General features: G+C 39.9%; 1 protein-coding gene across 1 annotated transcript in view; it reads right to left on the bottom strand.

The window, feature by feature from the left end:
- LOC308671550 (sphingosine-1-phosphate transporter SPNS2-like) overlaps positions 1-24,389 on the bottom strand; it is a 156,276-nt gene that overhangs the window by 40,743 nt on the left and 91,144 nt on the right. The window contains exons 4-8 of the mRNA XM_081333797.1: positions 18,254-18,405; positions 8,095-8,161; positions 3,325-3,467; positions 2,368-2,520; positions 554-743 (exon numbers count right to left, since the gene is read on the bottom strand). Of these exons, the coding sequence (XP_081189923.1) occupies positions 554-743; positions 2,368-2,520; positions 3,325-3,467; positions 8,095-8,161; positions 18,254-18,405 (705 nt within the window). The remainder of the gene's footprint in view (positions 1-553; positions 744-2,367; positions 2,521-3,324; positions 3,468-8,094; positions 8,162-18,253; positions 18,406-24,389) is intronic.

The raw sequence follows: 24,389 nt of genomic DNA, 5'->3' as shown, positions 1-24,389 counted from the left end.
CTTGCCAACCAAAGGGCGTATAGTCAAGGCTATGGTCTTCCCAGTTGCAATGTATGGCAGTGAAAGTTGGACCATAAAAAAGGCTGAGCGCCCAAGAATTGAGGCCTTTGAACTATGGTGCTGGAGAAGACTCCTGCGAGTCCCTTGGCCTGCAAGGCAATCAAACCGGTCAGTCCTAGAGAAGATCAACCCTGACTGCTCTTTAGAAGGCCAGATCCTGAAGTTGAAACTCAAGTACTTTGGCCACCTAATGAGAAGGAAGGACTCACTGGACAACAGCCTAATGCTGGGAAAGATTGAGGGCAAGAGAAAAAGGGGATGACAGAGAATGAGGTGGCTGGATGGAGTTATTGAAGCAGTAGGCATGAGCTTAAATGAACTCCAGAAGATGGTAGAGGACAGGAAGGCCTGGAGGAACATTGTCCATGGGGTCGTGATGGGTCGGACACGACTTCACAGCTAACAACAACAACAACAACAATCTGTAGGTAGATGAATAAAGGAAGAGAAACAAATCCATTTCATCCTCCCCTTCTCCAGACTGACCACTTACATAGGCTCCGACAATGCTGTTCTTGGCTGCAACGAAAATCAAGCAGGTAAAGATGGCTGATCCCAGCATCCCAACGGCGCAAACCAAAGGATCCGCTCTCTGGGTTTTCACCCGGCACCACTTGGTAGCTCCAGCCCCAGTGATCACACCCAGAAATCCAGTGAAGCAGGTGATGGCTCCAAAGATCAAGCTAAGGACACAGAACGATTCCAGAAATAAAAATCTTTTCTCATTTAGGTAGATTTATTTTTATACACACGGCAGTAGGTGAGAGGCAGTGGGGAGGGTTGAATTAGCAAAGCAAGGCTATGAGTAAGAGGTGCTACATGGAAATTGATGGACTAAGCCCCTAAAAAAGAATTCAGAAAACAAAAAATGCAAGTTCTGGAGATCTTCATGTTTCATAGGTATTCTAGTATTCTATGTTCTTTCATAACTGAGATCTGAGTTTTTTGTTGATCAATAAATGGAAAATTTAAAATATTTGCATTTAAGAAGTTTATTTAAAACTTACAGCATCTCTGGACAAGCTATCCTTTGCCACATCATGCCTGCTGTTATGTACTGGGCTTGTGGTACCTCACCAAGTGCGTTGCTGGAGAACTAATGGTTCTCCAGCAACCCAGACAGGACATCTCCGGTCCTCCAATTGGTCAACTTTGGGCGGCAAGCATGGGTTTAATCCGACTGGTTGCTACCAGAGGGTCTGGCTATATATTGTGGCGGGGTGCACCCAAGTTCTCAATACAGTTCCAGCTTAATAAAAGAATGAGTTTCTCTGTACTCAACTGTGTGTCTTTATTCCTGCTCATCAGAGCCCACGACATAATACCCGCATTCAACCATTCTTAAACAAATCATGTACTCAAGTTTCATTTATCTTATCATTAAACAAAGTACGAATCTCTGCCTCTCATGGTAGTTGTGACAATTAAGACAACAAAGGAGGCAAAAGTACAGAGGGAAAAAAATAAAAATGCATATAAAGCCACTACTTGTCAACTGAAGTTATATGAGCAAATAGAATCTAAGATGTAACGTCCTGCCTTTATTTTCTTCTCAGAACTCAAACACTGTCATGGCTGCAGGAAGAAATAAAAATAAATAAATTCCTGCTTTTAAAAAAATTCTATAAAAAGCTTTGAGGATTGTACCAAGTATTAAGACTGGGTATCTCTAGAAAGCCCAAAAGAACAGCCTGAACTGAAAAAAGTACAGCTAGTCCTCATTTAGTGACTGACTTATTTAGCCACCATTTGCATGAACAAGTAATTTTACAGCCAGTCCTTGGATTTATGACCCTTTGCAGGTCTATAAAGCAAAACTGAAGTAAAATCATAACATTGTGGTGTTTCACTGAGTGACCACTTCTCTTTAACAACTGAATTGCCAGTCCCAATGATGGTCACTAAAGAAGGTCTAATGCTCCTTTTGTTTCACTCCCAGCCTATGGTATCCTCAAATGAACCGCATCTAAGCAGCAAGGTTTGGTTTCTAACTATCTGAGGAACCAGCGAAGGTCTTCTGGTCCTGTGGCCAAACAGGCCTGTCTGCCGAGAAGCACTCAAGTGGGGCTTGTGAATAATAACCTTCTCCTTCAGTTATCTAACTCCTTCCAGCTCTTGGCATGTTCGTGCTTGCTGTCTCTGGACACGGCAATTCCATTTATTCATTTAAAATGTGTTCTGCCCACTCTTCCTCTGGAGGTTTTGAGCAGCATCTGCTATACCATAAAGCAAATACAGCCAACCATATGTGAACATATAGTGAGGGAATCTATTGTAGCTTATAGGGGAATATGAACAAAACCTCACCTGTCTTTAGTCCCACAGGGCTGTGAAGTGCAAATCTCTGCTGTTTTTTGAACAACCTGGGCCCGATGCAGGTAAACAGGGAACCACATCCCTAGAGCTCCCGTGGCAAAAGAAACAGCAGAGGTAGCCAGGGATGAAAAGACATAGCTGCGACTGAAGACAAAGGGGGTTGTAGGTCAGTAAATGAAGTGAGTCTTCTGAACAGAGTAGAAGAAAGAAACCAGATCTGCCCCAGGAAACATCTGATCCCTCTTACTCATACAGTAGCCCAGAAGTAATCTTAAAAACTCTTTCCAGAGTTTGACATCTATAATTTATAATTAAGCGGCTATAATTAAGAGGCTACCACAAAGAAGAGGGAGTCAACTTATTCTGCAAAGCACCTGAAGACAGGACAAGAAGCAAAGGATGGAAACTAATCAAGGACAGAACCATCCTAGAACTAAAGAGAAATTTCCTGATGGTTAGAACAATTAATCTGTGGAACGACTTGCCTCCAGAAGTTGAGGGTTTTTAAGCAGAGATTGAGCAACCATTTTTCTGAAATGGTATAGGGTTTCCTGCTTGAGTAGGGGCTTGGACTAGACGACTTCCAAGGACCCTTCCAACTCTGTTATTCTTAATTTCTACCATAAAACTGCATCTCTGTGACAAAAGAGGGTGAAAAACCACACCAGCTTAACATGGTGATACAAAGGAATTAAAAGTCCTCTAGGGAAGGACTGTTGTCATTTCTCTAATATACAAGCCACTTAGCACATCAGTGGTGTTGATATTATGCTAAACAGTTGCTGTTATCAGTAGCTTCATGAAAAAGAAGCTGGAAAAGTGGAATATTGAGGCAATTTTTAAAAATGTTAGCCTCAGTTGTCTGGTTTTGCACCCGTAAAGTATCTCAAGTTGGTTTCTAACATAGCAAAATTAAGAACCAACCTTAATTAAACAAGGTTGCCTTACTTTCTTATCAAGGCCTTCATGTCCCTCAGCCAGGAGGTCCTAGCCTTCAGCTGTGCTCCCAGTTGTTCAGCATTGCCTCTCTTAGCAGCTGGTACAAATATCAAGATAAGGGTCCCTGTAATCATACCTAAAAGTGGAGAAACCTGGAAGAGAAGAGAGGGAAAAAAAACAACTTAAGAAAATAGCCCAAAGTAAATGACCTGACATCAAAACTCAAGTCAAAGAACAGGATTCCTAGATTAGAACAGAAATTCATCTTTCTGACTCACCTCCTCTAGTTTTTCTTATAAAATTAAGAAATTCCTACATTGAGAACTGCAAAAAAAGATTGGAATGATGGGGTCGAATCTTCAGAACTGACGTCTGAAAAGTCTGGAGGGCAAATTATTTATCTCCATGCACGACAACTTATTTATAGCACTTGAAAGGAAGAGGCTATGTAGGCAAATCATTTCAAAAGCAGCCCTTTTTTAGAACTTCTTCTCCTACAAGTGAATTTAGTGAGGTAAAGTTTTGATTCCATGTTAATCGGAATCAGTCTGGTTGTCCAGCAGTATAAGTCTGAAAGCAAATCTCCCTGTCCACTTTTTCCATGTCATATATAATGTCATACAACTTTCATGCCCTCCTTTCCAAACTCCTAAGACATTCCATGCAGCATAGCCAGGTTCCCAAGGAAGTTCCACCTCACCATCAAAAATTATGTTGACTCAGAATATCCCAGCAGCAAAGTCAACAGCAAACAGGTAGGCCTTGTTTAGTGATCACAGTTGGCAACTTGGTCATTAAACAAATCACTAGCTAACTGTGACTGTGCTTACGATCTTACTTCAATATTCCTTGGCTTTACAGATCTGAGAAGGCCATAAATGTGAGGATTGGTTGTAAAGTTACTTTTTCATTATCATATCAAGTGAAAATTGTCCCTAAATGAGACAGTCACTATGCAAGGACTACCTGTAACGCTATACAATTTGTTATAAAATAAATGAAGATATACATATATGACAACCAACAACATAAAATATTTCGGAGTAACATCCTACTTAACGCATTCCATTCCTTGCTAAATAGACAAAGCTATTATCTATTGAATCTCTCTTCTTTCATTAATTCACTTGCAGTCTTAACCTACCCATAATCTACAACATGAACTATATGAAGGATAATTGTGCTGGCACAATTTATAATGCTGAAGTAAAAAACAAACAAACACCCACCTAAATCATGCATTCCATGTCCTCTGAGCACTTTAAAATGCCATGCAAATTCTATCTCATCTACAAAACAGAACTAATTAACCCGCACAGAGATGCTTATTCTAAACCAGGCACGTGATGATATTCAACACCTCCAAATGGCACCATCTCTGAAATTCCACCTCCACAGAGGGCCAGTGACAAGAAAACAGAGATCACCTCTCTGATGGCCGGAATCCAAGCAGGGTCAAAGGTCAGTAAGCAGTTTTGCCGTCTTATTTCCTCTTGGCTATTTTTCCATCTAGCCCAATATTTTTTTGTGTCTGCTGTGTGCATTGTGTGCTAGTCTTCTCTAGCACATTTATCAACATCGCCAAAGGGATAAAATAGAAGGAAGTAAGAACAGCTCGGTGCAGGAAAAGAAATGTGAAGTGAGACAAAGTTTACCCCTCTCTCATGCACCCCCAAACAGAAAAAAAATCCTTTATGATTAATAATAAGGGGAATTAAGAACAGTGGACTGAGGCCACTTCTCCTTTACTACCTATCTCAAAATAAACTGGAATAAATCAGAAGCGCTCTAAATTGTATAACAGATTTTGTATGTGCTCCAACAAATGAGAGGAATAAATGAAAGAGAAGCTATGAAAAAGAGGTGAAGCGGAAATCTCAGTGAGAAATGGCAAAAATACATCATACAGGTTTTAAATTTGGCCGAATAACAAAATAACACAGTTGGAAGGGACTTTGGAGGTCTTCTAGTCCAACCCCCTGCTCAAGCAGGAACCCCTGTATCATTTCAGACAAATGGTTGTCCAATCTCTTTTTCCAATATTGGAGCACCCATAACTTCTGGAGGCAAGTTGGTTCACTGATTAATTGTTCTGTCAGGAAATTTCTCCTTAGTTCTTGGTTGGTTGGTTGATTAGTTTCCATCCATTGCTTCTTGTCCTGCCTTCAGGTGCTTTGGAAAATAAGTTGACCCCCTCTTCTTTATAGCAACCCTTTAGATATTGGAACACTGCTATCATATCCCCCCTTCTTTTCATTAAACTAGACATGAAACTAGCTGTTTCAGTTTTAGGCCAAATTTTATATATAACTGGATTAAATACAGTCCTTTTCTCTGACATTTTTTTTAGTTGGAGAGGTGAATGGGCAGGAGTTGCATTAAAATTAATTCAGATCTTTGTAATAGGAACATTTAATCATGGTACAGATTAGTCATGACAGCCATTATGGGGTACTAACACTTCACTGTAATTCTTTCTACTTTGAGGATCAGTTTATGAGTGCCAACATTTACAGTATGCACTCAAAATAATACCAATTAAAAAGGGAGATAATTTGGTTGATGATCTAGATTTAGTCGCCACAATATAAAAACAATGTTGAGACTCTAGAAAGAGCACACAGAAAAGCAACAAAGATGAGTAGAGGACTGGAGGCTAAACCATATGAAGAATGGTTGCAGGAATTGGGTATGTCCAGTTTAATGAAAAGAAGGATTAGGAGTAACGTGATAGCAATATTCCACAAAGAAGAGGGGGTCAACCTATTCTCCAAAGCTCCTGAAGGAACAACAAGAAGCAATGGATGGAAACTAATCAAGGAGAGAAGCAACCTAGAACTAAGGAGAAATTTCCTGACAATAAGTACAATCAACCAGTGGAACAACTTGCCTTCAGAAATTGTGGATGCTCCATCACTGGAGATTTCCAAGAAGAGATTGGACAGCCATTTGTCTGAAATGGTATAGGGTCTCTTGCTTGATGGAATGGAAGACCTCCAGGGTCTCTTCCAACTCTGTTATTCCGATTGGCAAGTTTAGAGGTTTGCCAAAACAGGGGAGGGGGGAATGGGGAAAAACCCTGAACGGAAAAAAGCTGAAGAACTCAAAAAGTCAAAGAAAACTGGAGGACAACAGCAGTGGCGTAGCGTGGGTTGTCAGCACCCGGGGCAATTTGCGCCCCCTAACCCGGTGACGTCATGGCACCGCCGAAAAGACGCGCCCCGCAGCGGCGTAGACTTTCCAAGAAGAGTCGCGCGCATGCGGGATGCTTCCGGGTCCCTCTCGAGGGCGGCTGGGCGGGGCTCCGACCTGCAAGAGCCACTGCATTCAAGCTCACACGTGAGCCCCGCTAAATAAAGCCACGCATGCGCACGAAGCTAGGCCAGCCGGCCGGCGGGTCCGTCTTCGCTCGGCCAAGCCTGCTGGGGCGCCTGCGGGGCGCTTGCGGTTGGCCTGAGCCTGGGCGGAGAGTTGGGCGCTTCTATTTATTTTATTCAGTTTATGTGGCCGCCCATCTCACCTGCCGGACTCGTTTCGCTTTGCAAGAAAGAGCAGCTCGAGAGCGGAGCCAAGCCGACTCTGTGCAGCCCTTGGGGCTCCCTGAGCAGCTCAGTGCGAGCACGCCCCCCCCAGATGTTGCGCCCGGTGCGGCCGGCCCCCCCTGCACCCCCCACGCTACGCCACTGGACAACAGGAATGGATTGCTGGGAACAACATTCTGCTTACCAGAATGCAAAAAATCAGCAAAGTATGCAATTGTCCTTTTTCTGGCTCTCATCATCTTCCCACATATACCTTTACAAATACCTCTGAATATACCTCAGGAACACAGTGTCTCTGTGTACAAAACACATTAACTCAGCCACTAATAGCCGAGTCCAATCGCTTCACTCCTGGATCTGATTAAACAATCCACAGCCACATTAACTGAACCCAAATGAGTCATTTCGGGGCTACAGAGTTCCTATCTACTTCAACCCCATCAAGCACTTCAGAAAGAAAAATGGTGAGTCAAACGCTGGCCTCATCTGCACCAGTGACATTATAATAAAAGCCACATCTTTGGCTGACCATGGAGAACAACTAGAAAGGTCACAGGAAAGTTGTCCAGATCCTACATTCATATCATCCAAAGTTTCTGGATTTTTTTTGAAGGAATAAATATGTATGGGGAAAAAACAGGCAGTAAGCAACACCCACAAATTAATTATTTGCTAGCCTACTTATAATTGTAGCATAATTAACCTCTATTATCAATCACACTCAACTGCAAAAGTTTATGTCCAAAATAATATAAGAGGATAAAAAATTCATTTCCATCAAATCTTTTCTCCACAAGCAGCACTCTGCACACCATAAGCTGAATAAACAAATCACAGCTTGTTGTATTTGTACATTCACACAAAGCCAAATACTATGATTTACACATTGTAATGGCTAGGTTTGCAGAACATGTTAAGTTCAAGCCAAACAAACCACACATCAGGGCTTACTACCACCGATATCAGGTACATCAAATATACATCAGGCCATTATGTTTCCACTGAATTATAAATTATGCTTAAATCAGGGGGAAAGAGGCATGATATTTATTCAATTTTTAACACAAATGTGTTAAATCTAAACAGTTCATTATTGGAGCTACAATACAAAGGCTGCAAAAACTGGATCATCACTAGATAGCAGCCAAGAGTTGGAGTGTCCTATCTCTCTTTACTGCCATCTTGTGGTTACTTAGATTTCTGCAATGCAGATATGATAATCCTGCTCACTACTCACCCGCAGGGCCCAGTGCCAATCTCCAGCTACTTGCTTGACACTTGATCCCGTGATATATCCTAAGCCACTAGAAAACAAATAAAAAATAAAAAAAATATTAAGATAAAACCACACAGGAAAAAATGAAATATGACTTCAGTTATTTAATCAGGTTTTGAGCCAGCCTGAGTTTCCAATGGCTCCAGATATATTCATTTTACCATAGTTACCAAATCAAGAAAGAAACATGTTCCTTAAGACATTACAGCATTTTTGGGATTACCTAGATCTTAGCTGACAAATAGATGGCTGTAAAGAGATGCCAAAATCACTTATTTTTGTTATTTCCTTGATGCTCTTGTTATTACTCATCCATCATTTTAAGTGTAGCCAACCCAGTAACAATATTACACAAATCTCTAAATTTCTAATGTAAGAGATTTCCACACTCTCCCAAGCTATATATATATATTTGCAATTGCAAAAATCCACGCAAGCCCAACATTGTGTCATAGGCAAAGTCCTAATGATCTCATTAAAAATAATTATGTTTGGTTCATAAAGGCAGTCTTTCAATTGCCTGACCTATTTTAATGAATTTTTATTTTGTACCCAGACTCCAGTAGATTGTAGCACTAAGAGGGCTTTATTGGCTCTATAGATCTATTGTGAAATATTTTGGCATCTTCTCTGTACTATAACTCCCAGGGTTCATTTTGGGAAGTCTGGCTAGCAAAATTGATATAAAACATTGTAACAATAAAAAAAAATTAAAATAAAATTAAAAAATAAAAACAAAAACATAAAAACATTGTAACACAGGTACAGGTAGTTGTCAGGGCTGCCCCTACTCAAATCCTAGGAAAGAAAACCTCCTCACTCCATAGATTTAGGGAAAAGTCACTTCTTTCCTAATAAAACCACAGTTTCTGTAAATCTATGGAGCAAAGGGTTTTTCTTTCCTAGGATTTGAGTAGAGGCAGCCCTGACTATAGTCCTCAACATATAACCACAGTTGGGACCAGAAGTTCCTTTGCTATGCAAGATGATTGTTAAGTGAGTTGCATCTGATTTCACAACCTTTTTTTGCTGTGGACCTTAAGTGAATCACTATGGTCACTAAGTGACTCATGCGATTGTTAAGCAAATCCAACTTCCCTCATTGATTTTGCTTGTCAGAATTCAGCTGGCAGGGTTGCAAAGAGCAGTCACGTGACACCACCCCCCAGGATGCTGCAACCCTCATAAACGTACTTCAGTTGTCAAATGGCCAAATTTTGATCACTTAACCATGGGAATGCCGTGATGACAGTAAGTGTACAGACCAGTCATAAGCCCCCCTTTCTTTTCAGTACTGTTGTAAATTCAAACAGTCATTAAACAAATAGTCGTAAGTTGAGAACTACCCATAATTTATTTTGTTTTGCAGAGCTATCTAGTCTTAGGAGAGGACTGTGATATCTGGGCTCTAAGAACCTTTGACTAACTACAGTTTATTGAATTATGAACCAGAATTAGCTTCATAAAAATAACGTGCTAAGCTAAATTCAGGATCAGACAATCCTTTGGGGCAGAGTATATACAACATTTTGAAAATGCATTGTGGGCATTCTCATAAAATGGAATACGTGACAGTTCACAACATTGCTCCCATGATGGGCATAATCAGCACAGGGTACACGTTTGCTAGAAAATAAATTAGCTCTGATGAATGTTCTCTGATATCTCAGAGCAAGAAGCATAGTGGACACAAAGGAAATATTTGGGGGGAAAAGGGAGGCAGCTTGAATCTTTACATTATCTATGCATACAGGTAGTCCTCGACTTACAACAGTTCATTTAGTGACCGTTCGAAGTTACAAAGGTACTGGAAAAAGTGACTTATGACCACTTTTCACACTTATGACCATTGCAGCATTCCCATGGTCATGTGATTTACATTCGGATGCTTGTCAACTGGTTCATATTTGTGACGGTTGCAGTGTCCCGGGGTCATGTGATCACAGTTTGTGACCTTATGACAAGAAAAGTCAACGGGAAAGTCAGATTCACTTAACAACCACGTGACTAATTTATTAACTGCACTTATTCACTAAATAAATGCGGCAAGAAAAGTCATAAAATGGGGCAAAACTTACTTAACAAATTTTTCACCTAGCAACATAAATTTTGGGCTGAATTGTGGTCATAAGTTGCGGACTACCTGTACTTTAAACTGTGGGTCAGATATAATAGCTGGGTTCAGACAACATGCCATGTTAAAATTGAAATTATCCCTTGTGCCTTATTAATACGTAAATCTAGCCAAAGAATCAATTGTCCATATTTAAAAGAATCATCCATTCTGGAACAGAGGGCCTCAAACTTGCAACTTTAAGACTTGTGGACTTCAACTCCCAGAATTCCTCAGTCAGCTTTGCCAGCTGAAGAATTCTGGGAGTTGAAGTCCACAAGTCTCAAAGTTGCCAAGGTTGAGGACCCCTGTTGTAGAAGACCAGTAATATTTCTATCCTTTTAACCTTTCATTCTTTTACATATGTTCTCCTATTTCCAATGGTCAGGTGGGAGTGCCAATGCTTAGATACCCAAAACAGCACTTTCCACAAACAAAAAAGTGAAACCTGAAAATAAAAAAAGATATTTATGGGGAAAAAAATCAAAAGAAAGAGAAATCCCATGATGGTTGAACTTGTTTTGGTATGTAAGAAGATTCTGCAAAATGCAAATGGCCACTAAATGAGCTTTCTCACCACATATTTTATTTAAATCCTTATGCTGATTAGGATTAACATTTCACCATCCTAAATTTCCAAACCTGGAGGTGCTATTTAAGTAGTGCAAATAGCAGTCAGTATTTGAATTGCTGTACATAATAAGGAATGAAGGGGTGGATTTTTAAATGCCATTGTGTCAACTACTCTGGTTTTAAAGGAAGTTCTCATATAAATACAAATACTAGCAGTTTGAATAAGATTGACTTTATGCCTTGTTTGTGGGATTATTGGGAATCAGGCTGACAAATTATTAAAAATATAAAGATAGCCTCAAAACAAAACAAAATATTTAGTCACAACTTCCAGTTATAGGGCAGGATACAATATAAATATCCAAGCATTGGCTGCTGCTGGACAAGTATAAGAAGGCTATCAGGTGCAAAAAGTTTCATAATACACATATCTGATTTATTCAACCCTCAAATAAACGTTGCACAATTAAATAAACAGTTGGAATCTGATGAAATATTGGTTTCCTTATGGAGTTATTCATTTGAGGCTATCTGCTAAGCAGTCTGAGGTTTGGGCCTTTTTTAAACAAAAGTGATGTTTTATTTTGTGGTGTACACACTTGAGAAAGCTGCTGACCTCTGTAGTAAGGAATTGGTATTATCTTACTGCTTTATGTCATTTTCAAGCAGAAACCAGCTGATCTGTCTTTGATCTGTTTCCGTTTGGACTTTGATCTAATCTACTGAGTTCTTCTTATATTTGTAGAGTCAAAGAGTTATAGGGACTTTGGAAAACGTCTAATCAAACCCCTCTAGCCATCATATAACAATGACTGCCCCACCTTTGTTTCAAAACATCCAGTGATAGGACACCCACATCTGCAGGAGAGGCTGTTCCATTCCTCCTTTTCATTTTGAGTCCAGATCTCTCTCAATAACAGAATTACAGAGTTGGAAGGGACCTTGGAGGTCCTCTAGTCCAACCCCCTGCTTAGGCAGGAAACCCTATACTATTTCAGACAAATGGTTGTCCAATCTCTTCTGAAAAACTTCCAGTGTTGGAGAACCCACAACTTCTGGAGGCAGGTTATTCCACTGATTAATTGTTCTGTCAGGAAATTTCTCCTTAGTTCTAGGTTGCTTCTCTCCTTGGTTAGTTTCCACCCTTTGCTTCTTGTCCTGCCTTCAGGAGCTTTGGAGAATACCGGTAGCTTGACTTCCTCTTCTTTATAGCAACCACTGCTATCATGTCACCCCTAGTCCTTCTTTTCAGTAGACTAGACATACCCAGTTCCAGCCACCATTCTTTATATGTTTTAGCCTCCAATATTCTTTGTTGCTCTTCTCTGTACTTTTTCTAGAGTCTCAACATATTTTTTACATTGTGGCGACCAAAACTGTATGCAGTATTGCAAGTGGGGTCTTACCAAGGCGTTATAAAGTGGTATTAACACTTCACGTGATCTTGATTCTATCCCTCTGTTAATGCAGCCTGGGACTGCATTGGCTTTTTTGGCAGCTGCAGCACGCTGCTGGCTCATATTTAAGTGATTGTCCACTAGGACTCCGAGATTTATTTATTTTATTTATTTTAATTCCATTTATATCCCGCCCTTCTCCGAAGACTCAGGGCGGCTTACAAGCTTAGCAGTAGCCTTCATTCTATGTATATGCCTGCTTGTTAGGGCTTTCATACACACCCCAAGCGGCATTATTACAAAGTCAGCTTATTGCCCCCAACAATTTGGGTCCTCATTTTACCTATCTCGGAAGGATGGAAGGCTGAGTCAACCTTGAGCCTGGTGGGATGCGAACCTGCACTAATTGCAGGCAGCTGGTGTTACTTAAGGAGGCATTAGCCCACTGCTCCACCAAGGCTCTCTGAGATCCCTCTCACAGTTACTACTATTGAGTCAGGTACCACCTATACTGTACCTGTGCTTTCACTTGTCTTCCCCTCTTGCCCTTCTCTCAGGTACTATGGAGAACAAATCCATCCCCTTCCCTGTGAGAGCTTTTCAAGTATTGATAGACTGTGATCATGTATCCCCTCAGCCTTTTCTTCCCTAGGTTAGACATCCTCAGTTATTCTTCACAGAATTTAGCTTCCAAGACTCTTGCCATCTTTTCAGTTCTTCTCTGCACTCCTAATTCCTCCCCATCCTTCTTATATATGCCAATGTATTTTTTGCAGTGCATGTTTCCAGCGCATATTTTACATTTAATTATACAATTCATTTAATTAATTATATGTTTGTCTTACATTTGCATGGTTCCCACAGGAATGCCTTGGAGACAAGTGTCTTGCGTTCAGCAAGGGAGTGGATGGCAAGGGAAAGCAAAAAATCCTTCCATCTACTTCAAGCTGAGAAATACAGGGCGTCCTCGACTTACGGCCACAATTGGGACTTGTGAATTTCCATTGCAGTTGTTGTGAGTCGTGCCCAATTTGATAACTTTTTTTTTTGCTACATTTGTCAAGCAAATCATGCAGTTACTAAGCAAATCTGCTTCCCATCTCTGACTTTGCTTGATGGAAGCTGGCTGGAAAGCTCACCAGTGGTGATCATGTGACCCAGGGAGACTGCAAACCGTCGTAAATACATGCCAGTTGCCAAGTGCCTGAATTTTGATCATGTCACTATGGGGATGCTGTGACAATCATAAATGTGAAGACTGGTTGCAAGTCACTTTTTTCGGTGCTGTTGTAAGTTTGAATGGTTGCTAAACAAATGATTGTAAGTCGAGGATTACCTGTACAGGAGCCTTAACAGAATAGAATGAGTTGGAAGGGACCTTGGAGGTCTTCTAGTCCAACCCCCTGCGCAAGCAGGTAACTCTATACCATTTCAGACAAATGGTTAAACCAATCTCTTCTTAAAAACACAATGTCTGGAGGCAAGTATTCTCTTTCTAGGGGAAATCCAAGTATTCCCCTTCTGGGGAAAAGGCTGAACTTTCCATGGTTCTGCAGCCAGCCCATCTCATCATAGCAAAGTAAGCATTCCAGCTTCTAAATCTGCAGGCCTCTTTACAAGACTGCAGGAACAGGAATGGCTGCTATTTAAAAATGCTACAGGAAAGAAATGTTAATAGCCAAAACTCAGTCAAGCTTCCTTGAAATCTTCAGGAAAAATAGCTGGTCTTTCCAAGAGGAGATAAACAGGCAGATAAATGCCCTCATTCCTGAAGAGCAAATGGAATGCTTTCAAGCCTTTGTCTCCGACTTGTACGCTATGCAAAAGCAGAAATATATCCTCTTGTAGACATTTTGTCACCCGGCACATTACGGGAAAGGTTTTCCCCAATGGAAATAAACATACAGAGCTGAGTTTCTCCACAGGAAGCAGGGTTACTGTTTGGAATTTGGTGGCGAGCCTCACGTGCCCACCCTTGTCTCCAACCTTGCCAAACTTTGGGTCAGGCATTGTGAAGATGGAGACTTCCTCTTGACCACAAGTGAGAAGAATGTGCCCGACTGATAAGAGAGCCTAAATGGGAAAAACATGCAGCAAAGGCAGCCATCAGCCAGAAGAATAGCCCAGCTGATTTTTTTTAAAAAAAGGGTTGTCAGAACTTCATTTGAGTTCAGACCCCTTCTATGGTCCCATGGAAAGGGACAGAGAATGTAGAATCATAGGGTTGGAAGGCATCTTGGAGGTCTTATAATCCAATCCCCTCAAACAGGAGACCATTATGGACAAATAGCTGTCTTCTTGAGAACCTGCAATGATGGAAAACTCACAATTTCTAGAGAAAAGCTGTTCTACTGATTAATTGTTCCCACTGTCAGGAAACCTCTTCTTAGTTCTAGGTTGGACCTCTCTTTAATGATCTTCCACCCGTTATTTCTTGTCCTGCCTTCAGGTGCTTTGGAGAATAGAATAGAATAGAATAGAATAGAATAGAATAGAATAGAATAGAATAGAATAGAATAGAATAGAATAGAATAGAATAGAATAGAATAGAATAGAATAGAATGATGATGATGATGATGATGATGATGATGATGATGATGATGGAAGGGACCTTGGAGGTCATCTAGTCCAACCCCCTGCTCAGGCAGGAAACCCTATACCATTTCAGACAAATGGCTGTCCAATCTCTTCTTAAAGACTTCCAGTGTTGGAGGATTCACAGCTTCTGGAGGCAGGTTGTTCCACTGATTAATTGTTGTAACTCTCAGGAAATTTCTCCTTAGTTCTAGGTTGCTTCTCTCTTTGGTTAGTTTACATCCATTGCTTCTTGTCCTGTCTTCAGGTGCTTTGGAGAATAGCTTGTCTAGAGTAGAGCAGAGTAGAGTAGAGTAGAGTAGAGTAGAGTAGAGTAGAGTAGAGTGGAGTGGAGTGGAGTGGAGTGGAGTAGAGTAGAGTAGAGTAGAGTAGAGTAGAGTAGAGTAGAACAACACAGTTGGAAGGGACCTTAGTGGTCTTCTAGTCCAACCCCCTGGTCGACCCCCTCTTCTCTGTATCAGCCCCTCAAATAGTGGAAGACTGCTATCATGTCATATTTGGCCTTTCATTTTCTCTCTGTCAAATGGTAACATTGCAAGGGATAATTATATATAGGGCAGTATAAAGGTTTTCCTATTCAGGCAGACCCAAGACATTGTGGAGTGGCATATTCTTTACCAAACTCACAACACCTGCTTCCCAGTGAACAATCCTGGGGGTATTATTCATGCCTCTGTCACTTTACTGCAGTGAGTACATATATCCAAAAACAGCATAAAAGTGGATTATAAGAAAGCTACAATTACCATATAGGCAGACTTCCAATTTAACACGATACAAATTGTAAACTACCTCTAGAAAAAAACAAATCAAAGGAGGTGATACCATCTAATACTAGGGTTGAGTTAACACAGCATTGCTTAATCTCTATATCTGGGTTAACAAAACAAAACAGCCCTCTATTCAGACAGCCTTCAAGCAACCAATCCTGTTTAGCCTAGAATTTTTGTTGTGCAAACTAGCATATTTGTACAAAAATAAATTTCTTATGTCCCAATCCAGTAGCATGAATACATTTTTCTCCAAATATTTGAACCAAAGCTTCCTAAATTGCTAACAGACAATATCATATTTTGGACACAAATTGCACTGTTGGAAATTGCAGAATTGCAGAAGATTTATCTACAGTATATGGACTCTAGCTGCTAACTTGATGGCACATAATTTAAAAAATCTCCAGCATCTGGCGATCAGCAATCACCTATTTGCACACTGAATCATGTGATGCAGTATTAAATATGACAAATTTACCCTTGAGGCAGTAAACACCAAGGGAACATCTGGGCTCAACCAATGACTATAACAACAGTACTGAACATGAAGTGCTATCCTACTGTTTATGCAGTGTGCCTGCGTAGAGAAAGGCAGAAAAGGGTGTGATTTAGAGTTTATAGTTCATCAGATAATCAATCAAATCAACAAACAGAAAACAATACCCTAATTAAGGAACTACCAAGAAGAAAACCACACCCCATTAACACTGGCAGGACAAGCTACTGCGTATAAACAGGGAGCAAATCTCATATTCTCTTTTCTAGGAGCCATCCAGGGTTATAGTACATAAGACGGGCAGCTATATAAGTCCAATCAATAAATCAGTATCTTTTGAGGACTGGAAAAATACCCCACTGGATAAAAATCAGGTGTTTGCATGATAAACCTGACTGAGTGCATTTTAACTCATATACACGGCAATTTTTAGTAAATGCTGTTCCTCCCCCTCTTAAATTCAGAGTGTTTGTATGGTCCACTGACCCTACACATAATCCACTTAATCATGGTGTACTTCTAATGCAAGTGGTACAATAGTGTACCTGGTTACATCACCATGGTTTATTTAACCAGATTAGAAAAGCCATAGCTGCTGCATTTGCACAACAGACTAAATGTTGTGCGTTTTGACTCTGAGAAGACTGTTCTGTGCCTTAGCATGTTGTAGAAATCCAGTCAAGTTGATCGGTCTCTTATTGTTCAACTTCTAGAAAACAAATAACCTTAGAAGCCAAGCAAAATGTGTACAAATTAAGTCACTGAAGACCCCTCTTGGTTATTCATTCAGACTGCCATTTCAGCAAGCTTATTCAGAAGTTCACTGCTCTCAGGTATACATAGAAAATGGAGCAGTGGGCTGATGATCCCACCTTTCCTAGTGGTTTTTGGACTGAGTCTAAGAAGACCCAGGTCAAGTCACTGGATGAGTTTAACCCAATCCTTCTCTTTTTCAGCCACATTTACTCAGAGGAATGGTAAAAGAAACCCCAATAAATGCTGTCTGGCATTGCTTGAGGAAAAACAGAATAAAATACGATTTTTGTTATTATTAACACAAAACACCTGGCACGTCCTGTGTCTTGTGATTGTTAACTCATATACATCCTCAAAATAAATAAAATTTAAGATGACCAAAGAAATTCTGAATAACCACTACTGTATATTTCATATTCATCCTCTTTTATTTCCCTTTGATCCTTTCAGAAAATAACAAGCCAATGAGTAGCTATAGGATTAATGATGAAGAGGCCCCCCATTCAGAAATGACCCCCTAATTAGTGTTTTTAGCCAAAGCATAAAGATTTTTATTTATTGAACTCTCTCAGATAGTTTTTCTTGAAATGTCTCAGCTAGTTTATTTATTGAACCATCTCAGATCATTATTTATTGAACTAAGGTTAACAAAGATTATCAAGTAACTAAATGACAGAATTCCATTACGCATAGAAAAATAGGTATAAAATCTGCTAACAAGTAGATTATATGACCATTAATGTTCCACCTACATATATAAAATGTGCATCTATCCTTTCATTTCAGGGGCTCAAGGTGACCAACAGCAAACCAACAAATAAACGTTATGTAACAATATAATAAAAAAATTAGAATAGCAAAAAATATCAAAAATTCTACGTTAAAAACACTCAGTTTTTAAAAATAAATAAGGCTTCAGGGAGGAAGAATATCTTATGGAAACTTACAGAAATATTATGTATTCTGGGTTACATGTCTTTTGCAATTGTGGCTCAAACTACCTGCTGCTTTACTATTATCAAATTATTTTGATATTGACATATCAATTTAGGGCTTCACTGCATCATAAAATGGCTTCAGATACAAAATTTTCAGGTATGGCTAACATCACAAACAACATCTATAGCAAAATCATTCTATATGGAGTCCCCTTTAATATTTTCAGCCTGCCAGCTGGCCATAGCCTTTTGAAAGATGTAATATTCCCTGCTTCTGATTAACTGAATTTTCTGAATCTTAAAGCAATGCTGGGGACCTATCTCAATTTTCCTGCTGCAGACTAACAGGATAATCTAAAGGAATCTAGAGAACCTGGGGACTATGAGTTGAAGACAAAAGGTTTATATCTTGAAAAAGAAATAAATTAGCCCGGACAAGATATAAAATCTAGCAAGGATGTACATAAACAAGTAAATACCTGCCCAAAGGGATTGCAAAATAAAAGACAGACAGCATAAGTGTCCGAGTGTTTTTGGTGAAGAGATCTCCAATAATAGTAGGAGCGATGGTGGAATAACTTGCTTCACCGATGCCAACCAAACCTCGGGAGAGGACAAACAGCCAAAAATACTGCAGGGGAAAGTCAGAAGAAAAAAAAAGAATCAGTATTTTCATTGTTAATATAATTTTCACAGCTATCAAAAACTCTGTGCGATCTTTGTACCTTGGTTTCACACACACAACCCTCCCTCTGCCCATAATGATCTAGGGGATGTTCGATGGAGGAAATGATTAGCACGGAAACTATGATGCATCTCTAGGGACTAGCATTCTTAGTGCGCTGGTTTCATGCATCATTGTGCTTAGAGGCATTTAATGGCACCCACCAGATCCCTGGCTTATCTCTATAATTTCAAGCAAGGAAGAGGAACTTTGCAAGATGACAGGATGGTTGAGAGATCTTATAGAGCTTGTGGCCATCATGTAGAACAGTGTTTCTCAACCTTGCCCACTTGAAGATGTGTGGACTTCAACTCCCAGGATTCTCCAGCCATCATTCGCTATACAATATGCCCTGCCTGGTGTCAGTTTGATATGATGTGTGAACCAGGCTTACATGGCTTGCAAAATCCTGTTCTATGGCTTAGCTTTTGTCTGAACCTGTCTACTATGGCTTGTCCAAGAAACCACAATTAAAAGAAACCTGGAGTTAACTTAATGTGTGAGCCCAGCTCAGAGACCCTATTTTCTGCTTTTTGAGCACACAAGTTGAAATTGCTTCTCCCCCCCCCCCCCGCTTAAAAGCTACCAAGATTCTACCACTTTTCTCAAAGCAGATACAATTTGCTGTCCAGCACCTTGGTTAAGCACCATGGATACAGTCTTCACCTTTCCTTCTCCAGGAGTCAGCAGCCCCACCTTGATACCCCTTTTTGAAAGCAGCAATGTTACCACATGCCCTATAATTATAGGTCTAATTAAATGTCTCCAGCTGTCCTTGTCATACAGTAGACAGATGTGCGTAGGCTGAACCCTAAAAGCAGAAAGCAAACTTGTGACTCAGGACCATTTAATGACTGTTCATTAAAGGTAAAGGTAAAGGTAAAGGTTCCCCCGCACATGCGTGCTAGTCGTTTCCGACTCTAGGGGCCGGTGCTCATCTCCGTTTCAAAGCCGAAGAGCCAGCGCTTGTCTGAGGACGTCTCCGTGGTCATGTGGCCGGCATGACTACACACCAAAGGCGCACGGAACGCTGTTACCTTCCCACCGTAGTGGTTCCTATTTTTCTACTTGCATTTTTACGTGCTTTCGAACTGCTAGGTTGGCAGAAGCTGGGACGAGTAACAGGCGCTCACTCTGTTACGCGGCACTCGGGATTTGACCCGCCAAACTGCCGACCTTCTGATCAACAATCAACAAGCTCAGCGTCCTAACCCACTGAGCCACCGCGTCCCTGACTGTTCATTACCCAATGCTAAACCACTCTACATTATCACACAGATTTGCTGATGCCTAGGGAAGCCAAGACTCATTTTAAAATAAACGATTTTCAAGAAAAATGTGCAATGTGAGTTAATCAGGCAACAGGAATAAAGAGGGGGTGAATTTTTAATTTTGGACATCATGTCTCCACAAATGAAGAAGTTTGCGTATGTGCATAGAGATACATCTACCTAAGGATACTTTTTCAGAAGAGAGAGATGTTAACAAAATTAAAATGGAAAGGACAATCAGTGTAAGGATTTTTCCTTCCCTTTAAATAGTATAATTCAGAATCCCCCATTGAAGCTGAATGGCAGGAGATTCAGAATTATGTACAAGTAATCTACGGCACTCATTGCTACAAGATGCATCAATAGCCATGAGTTTAGGCAGCTTTAAAGGTGATTAAACAAATTGATGGAAGATACACACACACACACACACACACACACACACACAGAGAGAGAGAGAGAGAGAGAGAGAGAGAGAGAGAGAGAGAGAGAGAGAGAGAGAGAGCAAATGCATAAAGGATAGGATGTAAAATCATAGAAATGTAGACTTGGAAGAGACTCCAAGGATCATCTGATTCAACCTTCTCTAATGTGAAGGAAAACATATTAAGCTATCCATGATAACAAAACCTTAACCTCAATAGGCAGACTGTTCCATTCTTGTACAAACTTCACCATCAGAAAGGTCTTCTTTATAGTAGGGTTAATATATCTAATATATTGTTACATTAAGTTCTCCAAAGTTAATGACAATATAGCTCAGAATTCCATCTCCTAGGCCAGGGGTAGGCAACCTTGACTCTTTTATGACTCGTGGACTTCAACTCCCAGAATTCTGGGAGTTGAAGTCCACGAGTCATAAAACAGCCAAGATTGCCTACCCCTGGCCTAGGCGTTAACCATGGAGACCTAAGAAGGCACTAAGATGAAATGAGGTAACCATTTTTTAATTACAAGAAAAAATATACTTGTTTTTAATGACAATGAACTTTTTAACCAACCAGTGGGGTGTGTGTGTGTGTGATATTCTCTAAACTCCAGCAAATTGAAGAATATAACATTGCTGTGATACCAATACTGCAAACTACATCATTTGCACCATTGGCATGGTGATGTTATTGACATAACTGCATCACTATGCAAATGCCATAAATCATGATAGAATTTGGTCTATTGCATGCAGAGTCCATTGTATCAAGAGCTATAAAACTGAAGTTTCACCATATTTTTAATTTGCAATGATGTTTGTTAGCCTTTTGGAGGCTAGCAGGATAAACATATTTCAATCAGCTAAACAAGTACATTATTTCTTTCTGTTTTTAAAAAACAGACGTTTCCCTGAGACATCAGCACTAATTTTTTTAGAGCATTCATACCATAATGTACATGCTGTTTATGTAGGCAATCCATAGGTATTCTTGGATAGGCTTCTTAATAACAGAATAACAGAATTAATTAATGATTTATCCTGGTGGTCTGCTTCAAGATCCTGCAACCTCTTAGCTACTCTCCAAAAACTTCAGAAGCAAACCTTGCACATTGATTCAGCTTTTTCTAAATACTGCTATCCTGCTGCTTACTTGGATGGAGGAGGGGGGGAATACTCACAGCTGAAATCTCATTGTAAGGAAAGTAACTCCTGCTTCTGCTAACTCAACGAAGTGGTTGAGAATAATGAAAGCCATGGATCAAATCAATTTGCTGACATACAAGATGCTCAGCACAGTTGATGTTACCTAGTTTGATAATGAAAGGTAAGAAAACAAGTTCAGAGAGCACCAAGGACCACAGGATGCTCCCTTTAATTGAACCAGTTGGTTATCCATGATGCCCTGCTTCACAACATCCATCCTTCTCCCTCCTGAGTGTTTGTCTCACTTTCTACAATCTTATTCCAATAAAGAAAGATTTGGAACATGCCGAGATTGCCCAATTACACAAACCCTGCCTTATGTTTTCAACGTTAAGAGCATAGGAGTTTACATTCTTTGGAAAATAAGATAATGACTATGGTTGCGCTTATGGGTGCTTTTCCAGTCTTTACATTTTCTAAGCAATTTTCAGACTTTTTTTTAAAAAAAAACCCCAAAATGTAATCCAAACCTAAGCATGTACTGAATTATTTTATGTATGCCGTGCAGTAACTGTTCTTAGCACAGACCAGGGGATGTTTTTCAGTAGAAACCTACAGAATATAAGTGGTAAGGAAGTAGGAACAAGTGGCTCTGGATATTTCTCTAATTTAGAGAAAGTCTCAAGAGCTTGACCTTAATTCATTCTGGCTCTCTGACAACCACATACTGAAAGCCCATTGGTGACCGACGGCTTTGACATCACCATACTGATGGCAACATCTTCAATTATTTCTATCACGAAGCCAGCAAAATCAGTTATCACTCCTTCTTTTAAACTGATTGGACCAAAGCAGCTACCAAAGGAGAGGCTCTGTGTCTAGGAATGAAAATGGAATACAGCAATGCATCTCCCCCCACCCCAAAATGCCAAAATAAAACCAGACGTTTTGTAAGGCATGATGGAAGCCATCTCAAGCACATAAGAACTCTCTCTTTCAGTGGGATAATCTGGCTAATACTCTTCTCCCACTTTGCATCTCATTCAGTTAAATGCTTTACCACCTAAATAGCATTATTATTGGATTTATGCTAAAGACACACAGTTCTGATGGTTCGTATAGTGGTGTGATATAACTCAAGCAAGCAAGTAATCCATACTTTTAATAATGTCTTAACAAGTTCTTCTCTTGCCCCTTCTGCTCTGCTCCCAAAGTAGTTCACAAGATGAGAATTGTGTTCTTGTTTCCCAAACGAATTGCGGCTACGGACAAAATGATAATCTGGTGAAGTATGTCTAAAGCCCAAAGGCAATAGCCTTATTGTCTCAAAAAGGCACATGATCCTTAAATCCCGGGTCATGAAGCATTAGAAAGACCCATATGATGTGACTGAGGCTTCAAAAGTGTGTGTGGAATATGTGAGTGTGTAAAATGTCTGGATTTCATGCATCTTATCACACATTTTTTTTTAAAAAAATAACTATAGTGTTTCTTTTGATGCTTTTCACCATTTGGAGCAAAGCATTCCAAGAAGTGATACCGTAAGAATGGAACAGAGGATACTGGTATGCATGAAGAAAACCAGATTCTCAAAATCTTTTGTTAAGAAGATGACAAGGAACAGAACTGGAAAAGATTATCCTTTTCATTAGAATTGCTAACCCATAAAAATGGCCCTGTTTGATCTTAAGTTTATGCATTCAGAACTGCAATGCCATCATGATTTAGTCAGATCTTTTTCTGCAAAGCTGTGGACTATTTTAAAAAATAACTGAAAAGTTCAAATGTGCACAGTGTACAGTGATAAAAATGGTAAGAAGTCTGGATACCATATCCCAGAAGGAAAAAATGGAATAATGTGGGAATATGAGACAGTTAAGAAGAAATAGGACAGTCATTCTCAAACATCAGAAAAGTGATCTTACAAATGAAGAAGTGAATTTGGAACCTGTTCCTTCAGGAATTAGGTCCCAAATTAACAAATTCAAATTACAAAATAAGGACTTAAGATGACTGATGCTGTTCATTACTGAGATGATTGTCTTAGAACATAAAAGATTCTAATCACAGTAAAGAACGGATAGCCCCTTTCAAAAATGCAGTAGTACTTAATTTCCAATGTTAACAGGGTTTGAAGTGGCTATTTTTATCCTCCCTCCATTATGATTTGTATTTTTGCTTTTGTGATATTTATGAATAAAGTTTATCTTGTACATTTTGTTTTTATTTATTGTTATTATTGATTTTTGTTCACCACCCAGAACTTCCTTTGGGTTTTGATTAATACAGACACTTAGGTAGATAGGTAGGTAGGTAGGCAGGCAGGCAGATAAACCAGGTAATCCCATCAATACCATAAGAAAAAGGAATATTATGTGTTATGTGTGCCTCTAACTTATTACAACCAGGGAGGAGTGTAAGGTACAGCATCCTCTTCAGAGAATTTGAAAAATTTAGAGAAGAACTTGTTGCAGTTGGCAACCCAGTGGTTTGACTCAGTTCAAATGTTCATGTAAGGCTTTAGCTCAGTGGTAGAACTCTACATTTAGTACCAAGGGATGCTTCAGTTTCATTCCTTGAGATCTCCGATCAAAGGATTTAGTCCACTAGAATTGGTGAAAACCCCCAACTGGGAAACAGAAGTGGTGTATCAGCAATAAGAGGCCATTTCAGGGGTGGGATTTAGCCAGTTCGCACCACTTGGGCAGAACCGGTAGCTAATTTTTTGTTGCCCAGGGCCAGGATGGACTTCCAGAAGCAGCATCCACACAGAGAACCGGTTGTTCACATATTTGAATCCCAACACTGGGTCATTTCATAACCAATATCTTGGTGCATATTTCCATCACTTCCTTCAGCATAAATAATATTTTGCAAAACAAATTTATATGGGAGCAAATCAAAACCAAACCAAAAGGGGTGATCCACTCTGAGAAGCTGCTGGATCTTCATCCTTTGGTCCCTCACATTGAATTGTAGATGCCAACTTCTCAGCAATGTCTCTTAACTGATTCACTCACTGGGACTACCCAGTGAAGCAAGTTTTG

Source organism: Vipera berus (genome assembly GCF_964194415.1).
Source record: "Vipera berus genome assembly, chromosome: 1".
Lineage (NCBI taxonomy): Eukaryota > Metazoa > Chordata > Lepidosauria > Squamata > Viperidae > Vipera > Vipera berus.
This window is presented reverse-complemented; position numbering and strand designations above follow the sequence as displayed.